The 18,256-nt window shown below is 38.1% G+C and overlaps 2 protein-coding genes across 2 annotated transcripts in view; both read left to right on the top strand.

Moving 5' to 3' along the window:
* Ccdc6 (coiled-coil domain containing 6) overlaps window positions 1-18,256 on the top strand; it is a 272,197-nt gene that overhangs the window by 116,299 nt on the left and 137,642 nt on the right. The gene's annotated exons all lie outside the window — the stretch shown is intronic.
* On the top strand, window positions 12,357-13,534 carry LOC107158220 (myoregulin-like). Its single transcript, XM_015504687.2, has 2 exons — window positions 12,357-12,636; window positions 13,268-13,534. Exon 2 carries the CDS (start codon window positions 13,288-13,290, stop codon window positions 13,426-13,428), a length of 141 nt encoding a protein of 46 aa, XP_015360173.1. The 5' UTR covers window positions 12,357-12,636; window positions 13,268-13,287; the 3' UTR covers window positions 13,429-13,534.

Raw genomic sequence — 18,256 nt, 5'->3', positions numbered from 1 at the left:
AAATCAACTTATTTTTTAAAAAATTTTTATTAGAGCTTTATAGGTGTACATAGTAGTTGGGTTCATCCCGACAAACTCATACATGCATGGAAGTCAATTTCCATTCCTGACCCTCCTTTTCCTTCCCCCTCTCTTCACCAGTCCTTCTCCACTTTCTCCTGCCTCTAGGCTACTAGACTTCCTTCCACTCATCTATTAATTCGTATTTGATTGGTTCCTTGTGTAATCATACCCTTTCCACCCACTTTCTTTTATTTTACTCTAGTTTCTGCATATGAGAGAAAACATTCGACCTTTGAGTTTAAGTTTGACTAATTTCACTAAGCATAATATTCTCCATTTCCATTTTATCTACTGGAAAATGCCATAATTATTTCATTCTTTTTAATGGCTGAGTAGAACTCAATTGTGTGTTATTATATGTCTATATATTGCATATATATATCTCACAATTTCTTAATCTGTTTATGTAGCGATGGACATCTGGGTTGATTCCATAATTTAGCTATTGTCAATTGTGCTGCTAAAACACTATGTGGCTGGGTCACAGTGGCATGCTGATTTTAGATCTTTTGGGAAAATACCCAGGAGTGGGAGAGTTGTACAAAACCAACATCTTGAAAACAGCTTGAATACATAATTCCATGCAATGTTCTTTATTCCTTCCTTCCCCCAAACCCCCTACCTTTTTCTTTGGTACTGGGGATTAAACCCAGAGGATTTTACCGCTGAGCCAAATCTCTAGCCCTTTTTATTTTATTTTGAATCATGGTCTCACTAACTTACTTAGAGCCTCACTTAGTTGCTGAGGCTGGTCTTGAATTTGCCAGCCTCAGCCTCCCAAGTCTCTAGGATTACAGATATATACCACACACTTGGCTCCATGCAATGTTTTTGGTTGTTTTTTTTTTTTTTTTCATTTCTGATATTTAATTATTCAATGGCAGTTTTTAACTATGACTGTTTTTGAAATTTAATAAAAGTGAGAGATCTGCCTTTGGCAACAAAAATGGGTGTTAGAGGCAAAGTTTTTACTCACATCTCAAGGCCTCGTCTAATGATTGACCTGTATGTAGCATTCGGTTTGTGAAAGTACCGTCCATAATGTTTGCACAGCAAGGGAATCACCTGGCAATGCATTTCACATCATCATTAATGCACAGCTGTACATACATTCAGTAGACAGTCAAGATTTCTAAAGTGGTCCACTGAGAAAAAAATTTTAAAAAAATAATGAAAGGCTTTCCCACAGTGTGTCATTGAAAAATGGTTTAATTTGAAAAAAATGGAGTTGTTAGACCTGTGCTACGGTAACAGGCAAGTGGAGCTTAAAAATGAAGCAATTTTCACAACCATGGCTCCATTCAGGACATATGATGCACCTCAATATAGTTCAATAACTTTTGTCTAAGTGTCAATTTTCTTTGTAACATGACAGAGCCAGTGCTCACTGTCATTTAGGTCTAAAGATACATTATTAGTGATCTGAACGATCTGATGTCAGTGGAGGGACTGTGGAGGGAGGAGATACAGTTTTGAAAATTTTTAAAGTGTAGCTTTTCAAAAGAAGTCACTGCAGATCAGAAGCCAGGTCATGAGTGTTACTCCTGTTTCTACCACATCAGTTTTGCAGGTTTCCTGTTATGAATGGCACCAACCCCAGGCCCACTCCCCTCATCCCCCACACACTGTACTTTTCCAGGAATAATTTAAGGATCCTGGAGGAAGGGAGGCTAATGAGCTAAGAGGTAAACAAATTTTTAAAAAGTGATAATGTACATTTGAAAATCCCTTTGCGGATACATTTTGAAAATGGGAGTCAAAATAAATAAGGCAAATGTACACACTTAAAAATATATTCAGTTATCTACAGAAAAGGAGTGATCAGCAGAGCAGAGTATAACCATTGTGTTTTCAATATGAAGGGTATTTTTGTAGGTTGGCTGTGGAACTCAGAGCACTTAACATCAGGGCCTATTGATCATGGAGAAGCTGATTCCCTCCTGGTGGCTTATTTGAGCTGCTGTATGGGATATTTTTGCCATAATTTATTCCACCTGTGTCTGTCAGTTCCTTTCCACTTGCCTCCTCCATGACATTCTGGCTCATGTTTCTTCATAAAGCTCTAAGCCAGTTATTAATAACAGCCCAGTGAGCTCCTGATCCACCAAGAGTGTAAGGTATTTTTCACCAGAAAGAGAGATCATTTTCTTGACTTTGGACTTTGCTTACTAAACCCCTGAACAGTAAGTGCTGTTTTTTCTTTCTTTCTTTCTTTTAAACTATAGCATTTTAAAATATTGGTATAGGAGGAAAGTTAAGTGGGACTCTTGTTGCTTCTGTTAGAAGAAGGTTAAGACTCACAAAGCCCCTTTCCATTTCCTGCATTTCAATATCTCAGCAAGTTTTATAAGGTGGATTATGAGAAATATTAATTGATTAGAATCTCATGCCTTTCATTTCCTTTCTGGCTAAATAAAAGCAGAAGAAGAAGCAAGGGATTAATAATACTATATATAAATTACTTGACTAATCCCTGTGGCAGATTTGGTACTCCTGTCTCCTTGGTTTCCTCTCCAAACAGAATTTCACAGAGAAGTTTCACATTTGAAAAGTAACATGAAGAGGTGGGTGTTGGGGGGAGAGAGGTTGGATGGGAGACATGGGCCCTTGTTGTTCCACATTCCAGGTTTGGGTGAGAGAGGGTGCTGTCTCTTTGCATGGGGCCATTGCTTTCTTGCTTTTTAGCCAAAGGCTTTGTGTCTGCAGTCTTCTTTTATAACCACTGCTTCTGAGAGTCCTGCAAAGCAGGTCACTGTGCTTGGAAAAGAGAGTCCTAGAGTCCAGAGAGACAGACACGTTGCTTGCTCCTTGTGAGCTGAGCTGAAACCTGACACTGCAGTCCTTCTGCAGGACCACAGACTAGCATAGCTTTCTACTTTGCTTATATATATTCAGTTCCTAAACATGTGCCTCAGGCTTCCAGATAGAATGTGTAACGGAGATATTATAATGACTTGGAATGGGGCATATACATTCCTGGTTTGGACCACTTATAAGTTGTATGATGGCAAGCAGAAATCAATTACTCTGAGTTCCAGTGTCCACCCTCATGAAATGGGAATAATTACCTATTTTACTGGGTTGTCCAGTTTACTCATAATGTATGTAAGTGGCTAAGTATAGCGAAAGCTATCTTAAAGTTATTTATAGAATCCTCCTTCAAAATTTTCTTAAATCTTCCTGATCATCTCTCACTTGTTTCATATTCAAACTCATAAGCCATGCAACACAGAGGATGGGTGGGTGGAAGATGGGGTATTAGCAGATCAGGACATTAAGGCTACAATTAAGCTTAATGATGATAGGAAGCTCCAGAAACCTTTCAGAGAATAAGCTATTGCTTTTCATAAACTTACCTGCTCTGTTATAATCAGCATTCTAAAGTTTTTCTTTTAGTGTGCTTCTATGGTTCCAAAAGATTGGTTCCTGCCTCGCCAAATTTGATTCCATTCTGTGTCTAACTAGGACAGAAAGGAAAGTTTCTGAGGTACCTGCTTCTTGCGGGCCCTGTGAATCAGGAGATATGAGATTTGTATTGTCCTTGGTAAGCTTTCATTTTGCAAAGACACACTTATTTCCTACTATGTGAAAGATACAGAGGTAGGCCAGGAAGGGGCTCATAGCCTTTTAATATGGAGAAAGAAGCCATTTTATTTACAACTCTGGTAAAGAGCCAGAATGGGCTTGCTCATGATTTGGTGTTTTTCAGGGCCTCTCCTTGGGTGTCATCTTCAAAGTAACAACTTTGTGAGGCATAGAAGAACAATATCTCAATGTCATACCTCATCCCCCCTGTCAAAAAGAAAAAAAAATGATTGAGCACCCACTTTGTTGGAAGCTCCTTCTTTTCTAAAGGAGGGCATAGTCTTTGATTGAAACTTGAAATTTTGTTCTTCAAGCCATCTACTTTCTCAACTAAGCTTGACTTAACATGAAATCCAGCTGGTTTGAAGAATCATTTCTGAACCTAGAAAGCATTAAAAGATTGTAGCCATGAATCTCTGCAGAAGGGTATGTGGGTAAATGATCTTGAGAACGCAAACATGTTCAGAGATTCTCTACTCTCTGTTCCTTGACCCCAAACCAGGGAGTACACTTCTAACAGCTAAGTTCTGAAGATGAAACCCCCACCAATCTAACAAATCCCCCCCCCCCACCACCATTTGCCGCAGTCTGGCTGGGCACAAATCACGAGCCACTGAAGCAGGAACAAACTTTATTTCTGAACTCCACCAGCACACTCCACACACGCTCCCCGGGAATTCTCCCAAACGCCATGCGCTGCCTCCAGGAACCAGCAACCAGAAATATCCCTCCTCCGGCACTTCCCCAACCAATGGGAACTCTCCAGGAATCCCCGCGAGAGCTCAAGTGGAACTCAACAGGAACTCCGGGAACTCCGCCAGAACTCAAAAGTCATCATCTTAATGGCTCACTAGCATCACCTCTCAACCACTACTTCTGGCAAAAATGCCATGCGTCATCCCGACTTCGCTATGGCCCTCAACATCGTCATTCCGACTCGGCTGTGGCCCTCAACACCCATTCCCATTTCTGTTTCTTTGTATCTCTTGAAAGACAGATTTGGTTGGTGCCTCTGTGTTGGGGTTCTGTCAGAAAACCTCTGTTCCCCGGTCAGGGCTCTGGGCATTTCGTATGGCTTTGCTACAGCTGTGATTCATGGAGAGGGTTGGGAAATTTGCACAGATAAGTTTGATAACATTGCGTTTATTTTGATACCAGAATATCTCTAAATGTCATGTGCCCATAACTGAGTAATTCATGCATTTTAGGGGCAATGCACAATCTCAGCCTGCAGGACTCCTAGTTGTTGATGATTAAGGGGATACTTTTGTTCATGTATGGAAAAATAGTTCATGTTAGGCCCAGAGCATTGACTTGAAACATTTGAAGCATGGCCATAGATGGCTTGGGAAAGTCAAAACTGATAGGCATTGACATGGAAAAATTATGAGAGATTCAGTCTGAGAAATGAGAAACAGTGATTCCAGTCCTGCCTTCCCCTGGGGCCTATAGGCAATCAGGGACTCTTGTGAGTACAGCTAGGCAGGCCAGTGCTCTGCTGTTTCCGACTATGTATTTGTCACAATTTCTGAGGGCTTTCCATGTCTTAAGGATTGTTGGTTTCCACTCATCAGTCTGAGTCGCTCCATCCTTCATCACAGTTGGCTGACTGTGCTGCTCCCTTAAAGCACTGTTTATGGATTAGCAGGCAGCGTGCTGGGCTCTTGGCTTGAGTTCTTACCAGTGCTGTGAAACTACAATGGCTGAGGCTGTGGGCTCTGGATGCAAACACATCTCCATCCAAATCCTTGGTCACCTCTTGCTAAATGTGTGATAGGACATTTGGATAGAATGGCTAACTCTCTGGGCTTAGATCTTTTGATTAAGGAAGCAGAGGTATTAATAACCCACCTCATGAAGTTTTATGAAATGGAATTCAAAGTGTGTGTGGGCTTAACTTTAGTTTTGAATTAAAACCTTTCAGACCCATGCAAGACAAATGTTGTCATCTCTGCTCTCTGGATGAAGTAGCTTCTGAGGTCAAGTGCCTTGTCCAAGGCTGCAGAGCTAACAGTGCAAAAGCCAGGATCTAAAAGCAGTTCCATACGGCTCCAGATCCTACATTCTCTCCCCCTCCCACCTTGAGGACTGACCATCTGGGACAAAACATTTAAAATTTATTTTGACAAGTTTTTTCCTTATGACCTTGACCTGCCAATTTTTCCAGTTTTTGTTTGTGATTTACTTTATTCCAGACTTTCTGTTCTTACATTGGCTGGAATCAATGATGTTGGGAGATGGTAGACTCTTTCCCAATAGCCAAGTCTGATGAAACACAGAATCTAATTTATTATGAATGTAAATATTTGCCAATAGGTGTATTTTGCGAACTCTTTGTGACCTCTATATGTCTCTGGGCCTCATTTGCTAAATGAGAAGTTTATGAAAGATCAAATGTCATTTCTGTTGCCAACATTTCTTTTTTTACTTCAAATTTTACTATGGTTTCTCTTAGCTGGAGAAAGGAAAATCACCTTGAAATCATTTCTAATCAGGAAACAAAGTATAAAAATTAGGGCTGCAATCATTCAAATACATATGCTGTTTGTTTATTCTCATTCAAGCTTTCTCTCATACAAGGATCATGGCACTGATAAATAAATTTCTCAGAGTCATATTAAAATTTTCTTTCTGATACAATTCAGCTTTGGGCACAATTTAATGGCACTTTGATTTGTTCAGAAAATGAAACTTGAACTAAATGTCAGGGACTTACAGAACACTCAAAATCCATTTACCATTGAATATGCATATTTTTCAACAAACTCCCAATTTACTCAAATTTGAGGAGCTTAATGAGGGAACATCTTCATTATGCTATAGGAGCAGTGGCCATCCTAGAAGGACACTCCTATCCTGAATCCGTGCAGGTCTTCTGCCACATTGTTGTTGCCTTCCAACAATTTGACTTAGTTTCTTAATTCAAGCAAAAAATCCCCAAAAAACAAAAAAACAAGAAAAGCAACAGCATCAACAAAATTTTCCTGTGATTTCACAAGTTTTAAGAAGACAATTTTATTGAACATAATCTTTATGGGAAAGGGAGACATGTTCCAAGTGGAAATAAGATGAAAGCACTTGACACTGGGGTTTTATTTTTACATTTACATATATGTTTTTTTAATTGTGATTGTCATTTTAACAAAATTAACTTTCAGTTTTCCAAAAAATCTTCTACCTTAAGTGCAGCTTTTAAGTTGATACTAGCTGAGAAGTAATTATTGCCAGAGACTGTGACTAGGATTCAGGATGGACAAGCCTGTTCCCAACTTCTAGAAAGACAGCAATTGTCCATGGTGTAGTGCATGGAAATGGATATAACATAGTGTTATTTGTTATAGAAAAATGGGAAATAAATTCTGAGGTGGTTGGAATGGATCCCAGAGGAGGTAACATTGAGAATGAAAAAGATGAGTAGAAGTTTGATAGATCTGTATGTTAAAATGCTAAAAAAAAGCCTGAGAATATTTCATTCAAGGGGTACAATTTAGTAGGTAGCAGGCTAGAATGTAATTAACAATATTACCAATGCTTAGTAATTGCTTGCTTTCTAGGCAGAAGTCTTATCTCATTTAATTCTTCCATTATCCTATGAAATTGGACTTTTGTCATCCTCAGTTTAAACAAGTTCTAAGAAATAAACAGTTAATATAACTTGCCAAAGATCTCATGATAAGTGGCATACCTGAGATTCAAATCTTAGTTTGATTCTGGACCTTTATTCAATTCCTGGGAGCATTCTCATTGTGTCTAGTTAATTTTCAGAGGATTCATGGGAGAAACTTGTCAGGTATAAGTTCACCAGTGGTTGTAAACAAGAGCAAAAACATCAATAACAAACAATAATAAATTAGATAATACAAATAGAAAATAAGAAACTGTACTTTTAGTTAACCTTATTGCTAGACAGTGAACTTGTAGCTGTGGTCTAGGGAATGTCCCAGGGACAAAGCGCAGACTGTTTTCATGTGAATAAATTAATGGCTCACTGTTATAAAGATGTTCTGTCAAATTCTGAAACCTCTGGGCCCAGAGAGGTCATTGTTTGACAATCCATCCATTGTTCAACAATCAGTTCACATTTACAGAAAGTAGCCAGGACCAAAGAAGAAGAGTGGGTATTAATTATGTGGATAGTTACTTTTCACTACGATCAATTTCCATTGTATTACAGTTTCTTTCCAAAGTAACCTCATTTGAAAAAAGAAAATATTTTTGTAATGTAACATATACCATTAAGACTATAAACTTGAACTCAGTGAAAAGTATTATTCTTTTGATTGCAAAAGAGATTTTCCTAAGTATGTTCTGTTCTTTGTCTTGACCAAAAGTCCACATCTAATAAAGGGACATGGTAAGGATGGAAAGAAATGGAGAAAAGGAAACTAGTAATACTTTTATATGATAAATGTTGTCATTGTTGTTTGTTTTGCCCCCAGGAGATCAAGCCATTTAGAAAACATACTATTCCTGTAGTCCCAGGAGTTGGGACTGATTTGGAAAACATTTTAATACAAAAATAATAAGATAATAAAGCTTACAAAGGCAAGGGCTGGTGGCCGAGTGAGGAACAAGGAATACCATGAAGTCCAGCTCCTAGAAACCAAGAGTTATTGCTACTCTCCACCTGTCTACCTGTCTAGCTTACTGTCTAGCTTACTGTGTGAGATGTCACTACTCAGCTGTCCAATAAACAATGAACAGGTCAATTTGAATTAGATTATTTGGACCTAAATCTTCATGAAGTTAAGAAAAAAGTAAAGTTTTAAAAACTAGATGAGAGATTCTACTTTCAATATGACCTTCTATAAAATAATGAACTGGGCCAGAGTATGTGGCATTCCCTGTGATCCCAGCTACTCTGGAGGCTGAACAAGGAAGAATGCAAGTCCAAGTTCAGCCTGGGCAATTTAGGGAGACCCTGTCTCAAAATAAATAATAAAAAGAACTGGGTTGGTAGTTCAATGGTAAAGTGCCCCTCGGTTCAATCCCCAGTGCCTAAATAAATAAGTAAAATAATAAATTGACTCACAGTGGCCTCAGGAAATGAGGAAAAGAGAGGGAGCCACATTCAAATGAGAGGGGAAAACGTGATCATGTGAAATTTCAATATAAGGTACACTTGTCCCAGAATAACCAAGCATGTTATAGCAGAAATTGAAAGTCATGTCACTTAGATGTATTTTATTTTTATGCTTATTTATTTTTATTTTTTTGGTACTAGAGATTGAACCCAGGGCCTTGCACATGAGTGCTCTACCACTGAGCTACACCCACCTCCCCTTTTATTTTCTTTTGAGACAGGGTCTCCCTGTGTTTCCCAGGATAGCCTGAACTTTGTTATCCTCTTGCCTCAGCCTCTTGAGTAGCCGGGATTACAGGTATGGACCACAACTATGGTCCATACCTGTAATTAACTATGATGTTAAAATTCTGCATTCAAGATGAAACCAATGTCTTGAGAGATTCACATTTAATAAGTTCTAAAATAGTTTTTAAAGTCTTCTAATTTGTTTGAACTCTATGCATATTTTTGATGCACATTTTATTAGATAAAAACACTAGGAAATATTTTTTTTTCCTGAAAATTTCTGCTATTAAATAGCTTCCCTTACGGAAAGAATTTCCCTTACATCCTGAAGAAATACCACTTGATTACTGAGATTCTAGCTGTCAAAATGAATGTAAATCAAAGTATTGGTCTGGGGCTGTAGCTCAGTGGCAGAACACTTGCTTAGCATGTGTGAGGCACTGGGTTTGATCCTCAGCACCACATAAAAACAAACAAACAAACAAATAAATAAATAAAGGCTTGCTGTCCATCTACAACCACAAAAAAATTTTTTTAAAGAGTATTGTGATACTTACAATTTTAATCATCAGTAAAATCTGCGTTTGTTAACAAATTTGGAATGATATAAACTTGTGCTTTCCAATGATTCATACGTAGTAACAAGGGGAAGAACCAAACAGGAATTACCCAAATTCCTGTTTTTAATGAGCACTTCGAATGAGACAGGAATGTGTCCTTCAGTGAAAGATTTGTGTTGTTGAGCATATAAATTACACATTCTCATTAAAATGTTCCATTGACAAATGTAATTTTTATTTGATTCACGTTTGTTAAAATAATTGCTTAGAGAAAGTTACAATCAGGATAAATTACTTTTAAATAAATGGAGAGGAGCCAAATGTGGTAGCAAACACCTGCAATCTGGAGGCTGAGACAGGAGGATGACAAGTTCTAGTCCAGCCTCAGCAACTTAGAGATCCTGTCTCAAAATAAAACATAAAAGGACTGGGGGTGTGGCTCAATGGCTTAATCACCCGTGGGTTCAACCTCTGGTACCAAAAAATAAATAAAAAATTAAAAAATAAATATATGAAGAGGGAAGAAGACCAGGAGCAATAGGACCACTTTCTGTAGTTTCTGATATAATAGAGACAACCACCTTCTAAAAGAAAGGGCATGAGGAATAAGAACAGCTTCACCCAATCTTAACTGGTAGGATCATACTGATGTTTGTATGTATTTCTCTCCTCTCTTTTAAAAATTATTATTTCTATTATGAAGAGCACATAAAACTTCTACCCACAGTTTAACAAACAGTTGAAAGTGATTGCCAGGGTAGCCATACAGAATAAGAAATGAAGCTCCAGCCTTTCCCTTCCCCTGCCCTCACTTAGGAACCATGATCCTGATTTTATGGCCACCAATCTTGTTTTTTTCTTGATAATTTACCACTGATACTATGGCAACTCAGACATACACCCTGAACCATGCCCTTTAACTTGTTTTTCTACTTTATACAAAAGTACTTAAGTGGTGTGTTTTCTCTTGTTCGTTGCTTTTAAAAAATAGAATAGTATGTTTGTGAGATTCCTGTTTTGTAGCCATAGTTTAATTTTCATTACTGTGTAATATTTCATTGTGTGACTATGCTGCAGGTTACCTACTACTAATAGGCACTTGGGTTGTTTCCAAGTTGAAGATATTATGAATGATGTTTGGATGTGTGTCCTGGTACAGATAGACTGATGTTACTTTAGAGGTTGTACTTAGCAGTGTAATGGGTGGCTATGAGTTATAATCACACTTAAATATTTTCTAAGTAGCATTTACATGATCTTATTTGATAATAATCATCATTTGAATGGACAATGATATTCCATTTGTGGTGAACTCATAGTTTATTTAGCCAGTTTTCTTATTGTTGCTTTTAATTTTTTTCCTATAATGAAAATGACACAGTGGATATGCCTGATGGATATGATGTATGTGTTTATCTTGTAATAATCTTAAGTTTGTGGTTTATTGACTTATGACTTATTATTCACTTACTCAATTATGTTTTATCTACTTTTCTATATGTATAATATTACATATTAAGCATTACTAATCCAAAAACCTCAAATCCAAAATGCTCCAAAGTGTGAAACTTTTTGAACACCAACGTGACACCAATGGAACATTCCACACTTGACCTCATACAATGGGTTGCAGTCAAACCACAGGTGCACTAAAAATATTGTATGAAATTACATTTCAGGCTATGAAACATAAGTGAATGTCTAGTTTAGACCTGGGTCCCATCCCTAAGATATATCATTCTGTATATACAACAATTCCAAATCTGGAAAACTCAGAAATCTGCAACACTTCTGGTCCCAATCATTTGGGATCAGGATTATTCAATCTGTACTTCAATTGATTAAAAAAATTAAATTAAATTAAAAAAAAAGTCTTACCAGGAAAGGGTGTGGTGTGGGGGGCAGGGCAAGGCAAAAAAGACTGCAGTGAAGGCTTTTGAGCACAAAGTCTTTATATTTAAGACATGCCATTCCTGTTACCAGCTCAGCTTAGACTTATTTTGCCCTATTTAAGACAGAAATGATGAAGAGGGAAGCAACACCATGGGAATGAGGCTTTACTGAGCATAAAAAGAGTAGCACAGGGGTTTGGGATTTCAGGTGCACTCTTGTAGAAGCAAGGGTGGGCTTATACAGACAAAAAGGTGGGCTCCTGCAGGCACATGTCTTATCAGTTCTTTGTTCTCAGCACTGGGAGCAGCACTTGACACTGGGGATCTGCTCCTGTGCACTGGGTCTTCTGCAATAGGCTGGGAAAAAAAACAGTTGAGGTGCCAGTAACCCCTACTTCAGGAAGGTCATATAGAGGTCAAGTTCAGGCATACTGCTCTTGTGGAGGTTGTGGGAAAGTGTGGATGAGGAATCAACAGGTCCTGAATCTGGTCATTGGTGGAAACATGTTTTTTGAAAGAAGTTTGTGTTAGGCAGGAGTTGGGGAATGGGGCCCTCCCAGCTCTGTCTCAATTAGCATAGATTAGCCAAAGGAGAATTGGTTGAGGGATATAGCAGTCATATTTTAAAGACTGTTGTTAAAAACTCACTCTTCCATTTTTTTTATTTCTGAAAGTGATACAAAATCCTAAAACTTATAATACTTAAAAATCAGTGATACAATCTGATGAGTTACTTACTTTCTTACATTACAGAAATTTTCTTTGTGTGTGTGTGTGTGTATTGTTTTGCCACGAAGATATTGAAGCATTTGTTTTAAAATATTTTTTTAGGAATTTTTTTCTTTAAAAATTGCGAATGTATGCCCTGCCAGGAAAACTCTAGAAGTCAGCTGAATGTTTCTATTAAATGTTAGGTTTTAGCCATACAGTCTGATGAAATGAAATTAAAATGTCCCATTTTTTCCAAAGTCCACTCTTCAACATCTCCTTCCTGTCTACTTTTGAAAGTTATTTTAGAGTTTCTGCAGGCAGGCTCCCCTCCCCTCCACTACCTCCAGTACCTCAAGGTCCAATTAAACCTTTTAATGTGCTTTGACACAGGAGCCAAGGTTGCTAGGAGACCACCTGTGCTGAATGTACTTGGCCTGGCAAGAGCAGACTGAGGGAGAAAAAAACAAAAACAAATAAGGAGCTCCTTACCTACTACTACCTGGGATTGATTCAGGTGAGTTCAATTCAGAGACGTGGAGGAAATGAAGCATTTGATGTCCTATTCAGTGACCAAAACATGAAGGAAGAACTTGAGGAAAGGTCAAAGAAAGAAAGACTTTTTATTGTTGTTTTTAATTTTGGGCTGATGGCATGGCTCAGTGGTAGAGCACTTGCCCAGTAGGTGTGAGGTCCTGGGTGTGATCACAAACATCAGGGAAAACATTTTTTTTTTTGGTCATTACCTATCTTTTCCATGTCTTCAAATCCTCATTTCCTGGTAATACCAACTGTACAAGCTAGAGGAATGGCAACTTCATAAATGCCAATAAAATGCTTAAGTGATAAATAACTGAAGATCTTTCATAAGTAAACTGCTGATGATGTGAAAAGAGCTGTTTCTCTTCTTTAGAATGAAAGGAAGTTCAGCATTTGTCATATAGACCAACCATGATGACCATGACATGGTGGAAGTGAATTGGGGGAAAATATTTTAATTCATGTTTGGTTACAAATAGGTACAAAGTATTCCCTAGAAGACATATCTTCATCACTGTATTTTAATAATGCAAATATTAGGTTGAGCGGAAAGAATCTAGATTATGAATGTGTTCACTTGTGGATACTTTTCTCTTTTTTCCCCCTAGGGAGCAGGAAAATTCTGAATATGACTGGGAAAAGTTGGATATTAATTTCTACTACTACCCCCCAAAGTCTGGAAGATGAAATTGTGGGGAGACTTCTAAAAATTTTGTTTGTTTTATTTGTTGACCTAATGTCTATTATGTATGTTGTTATAACTTCTTAGAAAGCTGACAGACTTTACATGTGCATTTCAAATTAAATTCCAGTGAATAAAGATTTGTATTTTAATATGTTGAGTGATTTTTAATTTGATGACATCACCAATTCATCCTAGAAGCCAACAGAATATTACAATAAAAACAACATTGTGCATTCCTCAGTATTGTATGGTTTATAAATAAAGTTCACAAAGATTGAAGTGGAAGTTCTTCCCTCAAAATCAACACTATTGAGTTATAAGACTTCTTGATTTTTAAACAATGTTTTTATTTAGTATATTGACTAAAATTTGTAGGTCATATTATAAGTGTAGTTGATTTTTAAGGATCTATGCCTATGTGAAATTCTATATTTTTCTATTTTAATGCACCACATGTAACATCCCAGAAGCACAGTTTTGACATACAAAACGATAGCTTGTGTTCATTTTCTTATATACCTGCTTCATTAGTTTGTAGTAGATTGTTTTTCTTAACCTTGCGAAATTAAAAGAGAGAAATATTTCTACCAAGAAAGACTTAAGAGTTTGAAATGGAAATATTTAAAATAGATTCTTTTAGGAAAACAGGACATATAAGCAAAGAGGGGGGAAAAAGTGGATGGCCTGTGCTGTCATCCTATTTAGAACTACATGTGCATTGTATGCCATAAAGGCTTACAATAATCCTAGGAGACAGGTGTGTGTTGTCCCCATTTTACCCGTGAAGAAACCAAATCTCAGCGGGATTATGCCAGATTAAGTCCATAACCAGGAACTGGAAGACCTAGGTCTTGAGCCTTCCCAATCCATGGTATCAGATTCCCTCCAGAGGAAAACAGTAACATGTTACTAAAATAATATAATTAAAATCTAGAGTTTAATCCTTTTTTATTAATAATAATGCTCCATTTATGTTCCTATTGCTGCATTTAATATTGCCCATGATTATTTTCTTATTCCACATTTAAAAACCTTTTATCAAGAGGAAAGATTAAGAACCAGGGGTGCAGCTCAGTGGTAGAGCACTTGCATAGCATAAGTCAAGTGCTGGGTTCTACACCCTCATTGAAAAAAAAAAGTTTACATTTTTCTCATGCCTAATCTGAAAAAATTCATTCTATTGCCTTGTTTTCTTAATTCTCTCAGTTTTAGAATATAACTGTTGGATTGATTTTTAAGCTTTTGAAAAACAAGGTCTCTCTGTCCTTTAGACTTTCTCTTTTTTCTTTTCTTTTCTTTTCTTTCTTTTTTTTTTTTGTGGTCCTGGGGCTCTCCACCACCAAGCTATAACCCATGTCCTTCTTATTCTTTTATTTTGAGACAGGGTCTTGCTAAGTTGCTTAGTATGGCCTTGAACTTGCAATCTGCCTGCCTCAGCCTCCCTAGTTGCTGGGATTACTGGTGTATGCTATCGCACCTGGCTCACTTTTTGATTTTTATATTGGACACACATACTTAACAAAATTCTAATTTCTTCCATGTGATGACTGTCTTCTCAGATTTGGCCCAATCATTAATGCAAGGTTTCACGAGGACCTAATGAAGTGTGGAAGGAATCGGACCTTTGAGACACGTTCCTTAACTTATTCTCAACTAACTATTCAGTGGTACTGCATATTTAAACATACACCAAATAGAGACAAACTGAGCATTAATTGAAAATTGTAACAGCACTCATTAATTTGTGAAGAACTAAGTGACAAAGGTTGTAAATAGTCTAATGTTTTAGGTATCCACTTGATTTAAATGACAGACATACAAGAACAATAAATCACGTAGCAATTCTAGTAAGAATGGACATTTCCTAACCCTGGGGCATGATGGGTTGAACTGTTATTTGTGTGGCCTCTTATACCCCAGTTGTCCTGGATTGTTCTCTGCATGATGGTTTGCTGATCTTTCTGGGACCAGTCCTATTAACTGAGCAAACTGAGGGCAAGATGCCATGTGGGCCAGCCTAAAACCAGCCATGAGGGCAGACTTATTTATAAACCCACAGGGAGAGGCTCCTGAACATGCCCCGCCATTTGACCTGGGACCAGGGTGAGGGAAGATCAGTCTGAAAGCACGGGAAGTCCTTAGGGGCCAACTGTGTTTCCAGTATGAGCCACTGCCCTTTCAGCCAGGAGGTGGCTATAAACTGATCTGCAGTGTGTCAGTGCCCTTGGACTCCTGGAAAAGGTGTGATGTCAAGGCACAGAGATTGACCTTTCAGCTGTTGTTTATGGAAGTTGGATATGACTTGTACCATGGAGATCATTTACTCAAAGAATATCTGTCAAGTACCTACTGCCTGTCCAGAAGTGTTGTAGGTTCAGATCTGTATTGGAGAACAAGAGAGGCAGAGTGTCTGTCCTTATGGAACATAATAAGAGACAGAAAAAGAAAGAATTGATAAACACATGAGAATTTCATGTGTTGTGAGAAAATAAAACAGTAATGAGAGACAAGGTGTATGGTACAGAGCCTGCTGGGCAGAGACCTGAGGATGAGTGAGGACTCAAAGAGAATAGCAGGTATGAAGGGCCCAAGGTATCTTGAATGCATCAAAACATATTAGGAAGACCTGTGTGGTTATAGCTTAGTGAACAAATGGGAAGTTAAATTTTCAGGATTGATAAAAATCAGCTTATGTGTAAGTTTTTTGACATTTGTCTCATCACTGAATTAGGATACTTCTCCATGGCAGAAGATAGAGAAAACAAAAGGCCATAAGACTTTCTTTGTGGCATTGTCTTTCCTTTGTGCTGACACATCACAACTCACATCAAACAGAACTCTCTCTAAGGGCTGCAGTTTTTCCATGATTACTCTAGGTTCATCATGTCTGGCCCTTAACTTGGCAAAATGCTAGGCAGCTCAATTATTCTGACAAATGAATTTTAAAAATGTGTTTTAGGGTTGAGGATGTGGCTCAAGTGGTAGCACGCTCGCCTGGCATGCATGAGGCACTGGGTTCGATCCTCAGCACTACGTAAAAATAAAATAAAGGTATTGTGTCCACCTAAAACTAAAAAAAAAAAAATGTGTTTTAGGATAGCTTTTTAAAAAACCCAGGTGAAGCTAAAATTGCATCTGCTGTATTTTTTAAATAATATCTTTATTGAGATTAATTCATATATTCATATACCATTTGGTTTTGATCAATGCACAACTTACATGTAATTTAAAGTGTATAATTCAATGATTTTGATAGAGTTGTACAGCCATCACCATCATCAGTTGGAGAATATTTTCATTGTCTTAAACAGGAACTCTGTACATACTAATGCCAATTAGGAGTTATTTCCTATTCCTTCAGCCTGTCCTGTTCCCCAGCCCTACACAACAAATAACCTAATTTCTGTTTATAGATTTGCCTGATTCTGGACATTTCAATGGATTTTAAAATAAGAAGCCTTTTTTTGTCTGGCTTCTTTCACTTAGCATAATGTTTTAAAGTCTATCCATTTTGTAGTATGTATCAGAACTTTCATGGTAGAAAATATTAATTTTATGGATATACCACATTTTCTTTGTTCATTCATCAGTAGTGCACATCTGGGTTGTCCTGTTTTTTTTTTACTATTATGAATAATGCTGCTATGAACATTCATATATAAGACTTTGCGACAACATATGTTTCATTTATCATGATTATATCCTTAGAGGTAGAGTTACTACATAATGTACCTTTAACCTTTTGAGGTGCTTCTGGACTGTTTTATAAAGTGGCTGCCTCCCCATATATATGACTTTTGAAATGTTTTCTACTGATTTATATGAGGAAAAGAAGCTTTTAGACACCCTCATAATTCTTAGGGTTTCAAATGTTAAATAGGTAGATTATAAAATAAAGGCTCACTCTTCATTTGGTTTGAATTTTAAAACTTTCACCTATTTTCTTTAAACTTCTATTTTAGGATATCTAGCAATCATAGCTTATTATTTGGGTTCCTTATTATCAGTTTTGAGTTAAAAATTCAATTATTTTTATGTTTCCGAGGAAGATGGCGGCGAAGGGAGTGCATTACCCCCGTGTACCGCATCACTGTGCGGGAGAATGATGAGTTAGAAAGGCTAAAAGCTATCTTGTTAGGAATTTCCAGCAAAATTGGGGTGCTCCAAAACCTAGAGGAAGGATTTCCATCGCACGAGGATCAGCTACGGGGGCTCAAACGCGAGAGATTTGTCCGCACGGAGGGTCACGCTGCTTATTCAGCAAATCGCCCCGCGGCTAGAGTCTGCGAAGCACACTGGGAAACAAGGAGATAGCAACGCAAAGATACAGTGCTGCAGTTTCCGCAGGCTTCTGCCAGCTGTGCAATCACCGTACTCAGTGCTGAATTCTGGGTTTGAGACGGGGGAAGGAAGCGGTCCAATTCGGTTCTCCACACCGGTCAGACCACAGAGGAAGCCAGTGGCCACCATCTTGGAGAGCTGACGTCACCATCCCTGTTTTCGACTGATCGCAGCTCATTCAGCCATAGAACAGGTAATTTCAGGCTGCCATTCGCCTGCGGCTTGCAGACAAATTATTCAGGCTCAGTGCTAAATAACCCACGGAAACTGCTTCTTGGAGCCTGCTCCTATCAGAACATACACCGAGCACGGAGCGGCCGAATTCCGGCTCCCGGAACTGCTCTGGCCCAGGGATAAAGAACCCGCGGAAACTGCTTCTCGGTCCGGGTCCTGCTGAATACTGTGGAGGTAAATACCAACTGAGCCTTCATAGGCAGTGGCAACAGGACTGAGACGGGGCTTGTGAGGGCCGGTCAGGACTCACTCGTTGCTTTGGTCACCCAGCAAAAGGAACGAAATGCTGCCATTCGCATGGGATACCAACATGGCAGAGATCTGATGTCATCAGAAA

Source organism: Marmota marmota, unplaced genomic scaffold (genome assembly GCF_001458135.2).
Source record: "Marmota marmota marmota unplaced genomic scaffold, marMar, whole genome shotgun sequence".
In the NCBI taxonomy this organism is placed as follows: Eukaryota; Metazoa; Chordata; class Mammalia; order Rodentia; family Sciuridae; genus Marmota; species Marmota marmota.
This window is presented reverse-complemented; position numbering and strand designations above follow the sequence as displayed.